At 32.6% G+C, this 8732-nt stretch overlaps 1 protein-coding gene across 1 annotated transcript in view; it reads right to left on the minus strand.

The window, feature by feature from the left end:
• Positions 1–7023, minus strand: part of LOC123653637 (integrin alpha-PS2) — a 112545-nt gene extending 105522 nt beyond the window's left edge. Inside the window, exon 1 of the mRNA XM_045589630.1 lies at positions 6817–7023. Coding sequence (XP_045445586.1) covers positions 6817–6965 — 149 coding nt within the window. The 5' untranslated portion in view covers positions 6966–7023. The remainder of the gene's footprint in view (positions 1–6816) is intronic.
• Positions 7024–8732: the final 1709 nt, after the last annotated feature.

The raw sequence follows: 8732 nt of genomic DNA on the forward strand, positions 1-8732 counted from the left end.
TAATGCAAATTTTTTATATAAAATCCCTGGTCCATTGTTAATATTATTTATAAACATCACCCGCGTTCAGTTCGCGTATTCGTCCGATTACCTTACATTGAGGATTAGTCGTAGCGTGCTATGTTACAGCCTATTATTAATAAATACCACTATACAGAAACAGTAATGTAAGTTTTTTTTTTAATTGAGTAATTATTCCTCTGATAATCACTTTTAAATTACTAACCAAACAGAATAAATAAAGATAGAAATCATTTATTTCTCTCACTTTGACTTATTAAACATAAAATAGAAAAATTAAACTAAATAAAAAAATATGAAAAGTGTGGCAAACAATGGATAAACTTAGAATACCTTACGGTACGGTTCTTATGTAGAAAAAGTACTGGATAATAATCAAAGTAGACCATTAATTTAAAAAAAAAGCTACGAAGTCCAATTACACCAGCATTCGGTCCTGGAATTAATAAAAACGTCAAAACAAATGAAAAATGAGTTCTCATTACTCGCGCACATCGAGATATCATTTCGAACTTTTTTTTTACTTACTTTACATACCAAATTAAAGAAATCATTAATCACTATGCGCAGCAATAATTTAAAGTGACCGAGATAGCGCGCGGGTTATCCTTATCACGCGGAATGCAAGCAACGTCGCGTCGAGATAAAAGTTTTTATTTCATTTTAAACGGACATTTTTGCGACTGTGACATTTTGTAAACAATTTCATGCCTGTGCTTTAAGTAACATTACTCGTAAAAATATTTTTAATACGTGTAGGTAAATAATAAAGATATAAATAAATATATATTAGACCTAGACTATCGGAGGGAATTTAACTAAAACCCTAGATTAGAAAACGTGTCACTGCCAACTGCGCCTAACAAGGCAGTCATATTACATTTTATCAATAAGATATTCTCAAAATAACAACACAAAGTGTCTGTTATAAAAAAATTATCTACAAAACGTCATTTTGTTTCCAAACAGTTTAACACAGTTATCTCTACGTGCTCATATATTAGCTTATTTGCTCTAAATTCTGTTGTCTAAATTGTTTCTGATTAAATATATTTGGCATTAATTTATCATGTATGACTGAATTTGCACAATATTCACATGACTTAATGCGAATATTGTGTCATTGTTATTGGACAGATTGAAATATTTTTTTTGTATCGCATACAGAATATATTTATTTAATTTGACGTACATAAAAAAAAATATTCAGCTTATGAATGGCAGTTTTATCGCTTTATAATGGTTATAGATTTCTTTTAGATAACCGTACAGATAGACAAATTACCATTAAAAAAAGAACAGGGATTCAGAGCATCGTATGCATGTCCACGGATAATAAAAAATCAGAACTAATTTTAAGACAGTAAAATCACGGGCACAGAAGCAATATTAACAAATTAGTACTATATGTGAATATGACACTATATAATGTTATTTTAGAGGATAATTTGGACGATCGGAGGGACAATGACCTCAGATAAGGAAGATTAGAAAGCCATTGAAATATGTTACGATATCATAATTAACGTTGTACAATTAGACACTAATATTATTAATGACAATGAATACTTTTTAGTGTGGATTTCAACTTGATTCACAAAAAAAAAGGTTGTATTTAAAGTATATTTAAGTCTAAATAAAAAATAAAATGGAAAAAATTTTGATTGATTTCTAAATCGTCATTATACTCAAAACATTTAATGTTTCAAGCGTAAAAAATAATTGCGATCTTTTTTAACTTGTATCTGTTACTCAAATTGAATATAATTTTTTTTTTTTTTTTTTTTGAAGTTATACTTCATTTGGCGCGTTAGGGAAAATGATGAAAGTAAATTTTTAAATGCGCGCGCACACCGTCACAAAAAACCGACCCCCTGAAGTTAGCTAGTTAACGAAGAAGAAGTTAGCAACGTGAAGTTAGCTAGCGAATGAAGTATTACTTCTTATGTGCGGACATAAGTACACACACACACACACTTTTTTCATACATAATCCTTAATTCAAAGTAACTAATAGGTAACTCAACACATGTGAATCGCTAAGTAAAACCACACATAAATCACCCAGCACTTAAACCTACATTTGGACAGTTCAACATCAATAAATGATCGATAAAAAACCCATCTGACCGCAGCCGTAAACATTACAACTAAAGTCATTACTTATCGTACCATTAATACCATGAAGAGACTTGCTTCATAGAACAAGCGACTAATGACAACGGCTGAACCAAATGTTCTTAGTGTTCTTACTGCCGTGACATGTGCTCCCTATATATGGGATAAGGCAGATGAACCGCTATCAGCAAAGCCTTTGTTTTAATAATAAATTTATTATTTATATTGATATTCCCTTTTTCTATTCCCTTGTCTTTATTGTGTTTCTTTAAGTACGTTTTTAACGCCACTATGTAATTTGCAGCATACATTAAACTAATTTATCTTCAGCGTACACTTTGTACAACTAGCGTACGCCATTTTTTTTACAATAGATCCTCTTTAATTTTTTCATCAAAAATAATATATGATATTTCTCATATTTTGCAACTTTCCGAATATTAGTTATGTTGGTAACATTGGCACATACTTACCGGTCGGTGAAACATTTGGATTTCGGTTTAAGTATCTAAGCAATTTTCCTTTCTGATTGATTTCACAATCCAATAATTAAAAACTGCAAGTAATACAAACGTAACAGACAACAAATTGACCATACACCCTAAACGCAATGTAAACGAGACTAATCATAAATCAAGCGAGGAAAGTCTTACCCCTACAAACAGAAATAGCCGCCCCGTTCACGAGTGAATTAAGTGAAAAAAAGTTAAAAAAGGGCGCGACGTCGGCGCGCGCGCATGTGTTGAACATGTGACGCCTGCCATGTTTCCGGTTCCAGAAACGAAATTTTTGCGTCCCATTGTCCGAACTTATGGGGGTGTCAAGTTGAATGAAGAAAAACAATACTTTGACCATAAATGATAATGGCTTGTGGCATGAAATTAACTTTTTAACTTACACGCATATGTGTGATTTTCTGAGAATTCCAGCATGCGTAACTTATTAGGTACATTTTTTATAGCAGAGCTATGAACCAATTTAATCCATTAAATGTGATGTTATGTGATGGTAGCTTTACTCACATAATTTTCACGAAGATTACATACAAAACCCAGCCAGCAGTCATAAAGCGAATAGTGATAAGTCTTAATTATCTTTAAAACTTTGTTTTGTTCGCTTCGCTTGACAATATCACTTTTACAGGTAAACAGGTATATAAACGGTAACAGTAGCTCGGTATCATATATTCGTAGCCGTGTGATTATTACGCTATAATTAATTTCAGATCATATAACATTTAATTAGATCATTACACGGCGCGCGCTACCGCTGCTTGCGTTAAATATGAAATCAATCAGTCAGTTTTTCTTTGCACCTTGAATCAAATGACATATTTATTTGATTGGCTCATGAATCATAAAAATAATCTGTAATTTACTATCGATCATTATTAAATATTTGACCTAATCGATATATCTATTTAACCAATCATTTTAAATTTTCAGTCGTAGTTTCCTTATCGTGTTTTGTTTTTATCAAATTTTATAAAGTAATTGAGTTGTTGATTAGAGACTCGTAAAGAAAACATTTTGCAGTAATTTATTTGTGTTTTATAACTATCACACAATACGTAATAGAATTGTTACAAACCTGGGATTAATGCTGAAAACATTCTCTGCCTACCAAGTCAACCTAAGGAACTCGCTTCAGCCTGTAATATCCCACTACTGGGCATAGGCCTCTTTCCGAGAGAGAAGGAGAAGGATCAGAGCTTAATCCACCACGCTGCTCCAATGCGGGTTGGCAGATATATTCCCTAATATGAGTAATGACTGCTATCATGCTCACATTGTACATGATAACAACCTAAGGAACTATAAGAGTTAATGTTTAGGTATTCAAAATAAAAAATAAACACCGAATTCCTATAAAAATATGATTAAAAAAGATAATAAATAAATAATAATTATTATATACAATAGATTTTTTGTTCTAAAATAATTATAAACAATTAAATTAAATAATAACAATATTTATCTCTATCTTTATAAGTAATGTTAAAAATATTACAAAGTACAGTGTTCAAATCCAACGCTTATTTACTTTACTCCATTATTCCATGATAACTAAAGTCAGATAAGTTAGTGAAATATTTTTGTCAATAACTTAAAAAACCGCTGTAGTTACGCAATGAACCAAATTCTTTCAATATTTACACAGTTGTATATCTAAAATGAATATAATGTTATTATAAAATTGTCTTTGGTATGTCACGAATACCGGCCCGTCTTATCTGGCGACTGTAGAAACTTGTTAGCATTTGAATGTAATTATTTAAAGACCGTGTAATTATATAAGCTTTTATGTTATAAGTGGAGTCGTTAATAAATGATGATGGTTATAGTTTTTATATAACACAATTGTTAAATATTTAAATCGTTGATTGGAAATTTAACCACTTTATTAAGTTTGATTTTTGACGAATTGTTAAAGTGTTAAAAAGAAATTAAATTTTATTTATTTCACAGTTTATTTCACATTGAAAATACGTAAAATGAAAAAATTATTAATTATTTCGTTAGGTCTTACTGCTAGAAAAAAATTACTGCTTTTATTTGAAGTTAAAGTTACGTTATTAATACTAATAACTAAATCCCGTTGGCGCAGTTTGTAGTGCCTGCCTTCTACTCCGCGAGTTGCGGATTCGATCCCGCTTGAGTCTGGGTGCAATATTTTTATTTATATCTGTATTTATTGCTATATATTTATCAAAAAAAGTATTTAGCAAATCAGTCGGCTGTTACTTATAACAAAAGCATTAAGTTGCTTACGATACAACCGTGTGTGTTACAAGATATTTATTTGTTTATTTATTTATAATTAGTGAACATATATTTTCTTAATTTCATTATTTACCTAAAGCAATATCTGATAGTTGGTATTTTGCGTCAATGTAGCAAGAATTGAATTTATTTTACAATTAATTTCAGGAGACAAGTTGTGCGAAATATCAGGTCAGGCTCTCATAGACAACAGTAGCTAAGTTCAAAATGTCACATTGGCTTTTAGTAGTTCGTCGAACCATGAACTATGCTCTATGTTGTGTAATATAATAAAGCTGATTAAACAATAAACAGCTAGTAGCGACGCTGTGCGAACAATGTTACTTGCATACTAAACATCTGAGTCTATTAATTTATAATATGGAATTATAGGTTATATGTTTTATGTAATGTATTACTTTGAATCTATGGCGTGTGATTCAAATTTTTAAGGCAATTTAAGACAGACGAGCTTTTCCTCGAGTTAACACTTAAGTATAGAGAGAAATGAACAATGATAATTGAAGAATAATTTTGCTAGTGTGAGAAAGGTTCTCTGCAATATCTGCATTCCAAATGGACAGAGGCTGTGCTATGATATGTACGAACACGACACGGTCAGTCGGAGACGCGGGTTCGAATCCCGCTGGAGCGGTCAATTTTTGATATGATATTCAAAAATGTACGAACAAATGTTTATTCTTAAAACCTATATATTTATATATCTAGTTTGTGATATTTGAGTATAATTTATATTTCTATATTTCAAAGATTCCACTGTTCCACTCATTTTTATTTTGCTAACACTGGATAGAGAAGATTATGCTCGAAAAGATAAGATAACCGATCTTCCATTGGTATAGAAGTGCTAGCTAGAATAGTAATCAACAAAAACAACCTTGACAGATGCTGTACACATCATTACTTAGTAACAAACGATCTAGTGGCCCAACGAGGCCTGTCTGATGAACCGAGACGGACATCAAAGGAACTCTGTCGTTTTTCGAATATCAATTATGATGAACTCATTACAAAGTACATACGTCTTTGTCGTGCTCATTCTCGCCTAACATGCATACACCAATGCAATTTCTGATCACCTTATTAAATAAAAATTAATTACACACAAATTTGACTCTTAAGTTGGCGTGATAAAAGACGCTTTCGCCCAAATAATTATCTCGATTCTGAGGATAAGTACACTGTACGCGAATCAATTGAAAGCGTGCTAAAAATCACACTTATGAACTTCTTGAACGATGATGTCACTTTAAGATAAAACACCAACTCGGCCCGCGAACAACCTTCACAATTACCATTTATATATTACCTCGTCGAGAATATAACGTTAAATTTTAATCTCAAGGATTTATGTAGTCTTTAAAAATGTTATATTTTTATTGGAAAACCGTGCGTGTTCCGTTTCAATGGAGCAGAGTCGGTCAATGAATCATTGTGAAGAATAAAGAGTTGTCTCAAGCAGGCGAAATTGTTGAAGTTTTTTTTTCTGTTTATCTCCGAAACGACTTTATACATTAATAATTCACACACGTATGTTTCTTTTTGCGTATTTGTAATCATACAAAAATAGAAATCTGATTTAAAGTTAGGAATCAATAGATTTGTATGTATAATTTTATAATAATATTGTAATTTATTTTAATTTCTGTAACAATTATTTTATGCTTCCTAACCGCTTTTCTATGCCCTGTCCTATACCCAAAGGTTCTCTGGAAGAAATCGCTCTCTTAGTGATAAAACCCTTGTACATCTTCCTCTAATTGTACTACTTTTGTTTGTATCTTTTAATGGTGTGAAATAAAGAATATTATTATTATTATTTCGCTCTACGCTCTACACCACTAACTCTTACTCTAAAATAAATCATACTTTTATTAATTAAAAAAAATACTTACATTTTTCTATCACCGTCGACATGTGACTGGACGGTAAATCCAAACATAGATTGATAATTTCCTGTATAAACTACCCTAGAAGGGATGTCCACATTGAACCCTAGGGCGCCCGCCCAAGCGCATAGGAGAATGCACAAAAATAACGCCATAATTATTAAAAAAAAAACACCTGAGTCACAGCACTACACAAGAAAAAATAAATACAGAACACAATACTTATTTATTCAAACAAATTATATAATTCGTCCTCATGATTCGTTTCGACTATGAGTTCGTGATCGTAAATATATTGCGACCGACGACACGCGCTCTCCGTACGGCAGCCGGCGCAACACTAACGCAAGGCTGCGCGACGGCGCGAGTGAGGTAATCCCGTAGAAAATAAGTTCGGAAAATGTTTCACGTACAAACGTTTCGCGCGTTTTTTTCCCAGAAGATGAGTATATGAAAACGTAGTTTATTTTCGTTGGCGACTGCTTGACTCAGGTCTCGATAAGGACGACCTTACATTGACACGTACATTCAATTACAGCGAACTGTCTAAGGTTTATTTGTTATTAATATTCTTAGAATTATCTACTAAGAAATAAGGACGTGTCCTTGCCATTTTATGGCCATCTTTTTTTTTTTTTTTTATATGTCACTAGGTCGGCAAACAAGCTTACGGCTCACCTGATGGTAAGCGATTACCGTAGCCTATAGACACCTGCAACACCAGAAGCTTCGCAAGCGCGTTGCCGACCCAATCCCCAATCCCCCCAGGAGCTCTGGTCACCTTACTCACCAACAGGAACACAATACTGCTTGAAAACAGTATTATTTTGCTGTGATCTTCTGTAAGGTCGAGGTACTACCCCAGTCGGGCTGCTCCGTATTTTGAGCAGGAAATTCCTGCTGTGCCCTACCTCAGTTAAATAAAGTTAAATCTTTAAAATAATTTTTACTTATCGAAATGTAATACATAAAAAATAATAAATTATTTTCAAATTTTAAGGCCAGATTGTCTATATTATATAATTATGTACAAATAAATCGCTTCAGCCCGTAATATCCCACAGCTGGGCATAGGCCTGTTTCCCCATGTAGGAGAAGGATCAGAGCGGCCACCACGCTGCTCCAATGCGGATTGGCGTATATATGCCATAATATGAGTAACGATCGCTATTAGATGTACATGATAACCATGACAAGCCTATAATCGCATTTCTTATACGCATCACTACGAGCTATTCGATTACTTCTATTGATTCATAACTTATCTCTTGGTATATCATTACAGCCTATACAGTCCACTGCTGGACATAGGCCTCCACAAGCTCACGCCAAAAATAACGTGAACTCATGTGTTTTGCCCATAGTCACCACGCTGGTGGTATCTCTTGGTATAATATTTCGTCTATACTATCAGTTAATGCAACGATATACGGACGCGTAATTGAAAGGATATAAGACACAATTTTACTTTTATTTCAGTTGTACGTCATTAATTATCTTTCATAATAACTTTTTTTACTTTGACGACGCGTTGACGTAGCGGTCATAGGCAATAACAGTGGCTATAGCATTTACGGTCGCGGATAGATCTATCTGGGCTACACACAGTAGTTTACAATATCTTCCCATACAAATCATCGTTTTTTATCTATATAAAATGTATGGAAATAAAACAAAAGAAAACATTTAGTACCAATTTTATTTATCTTTACAGTAATAACATGCTGCGTATAAAATATATCATATAATAATTGCATTTGCTCGTTAACGAAAAAAAAAGTCGACTTCAATCACATCGACAAGTAATACAAAAGTAAGTAGACGAAAAAATAGTCAAGTAAATGCGTGTTATCAAAGATTACTCATAAAGTAGTCATCAGATCACAATCAAATTTTAATGGGACTATAAGAAAAGCATCAGC

The sequence above is a fragment of the Melitaea cinxia genome, chromosome 5, assembly GCF_905220565.1.
Source record: "Melitaea cinxia chromosome 5, ilMelCinx1.1, whole genome shotgun sequence".
NCBI classification, from domain to species: Eukaryota; Metazoa; Arthropoda; class Insecta; order Lepidoptera; family Nymphalidae; genus Melitaea; species Melitaea cinxia.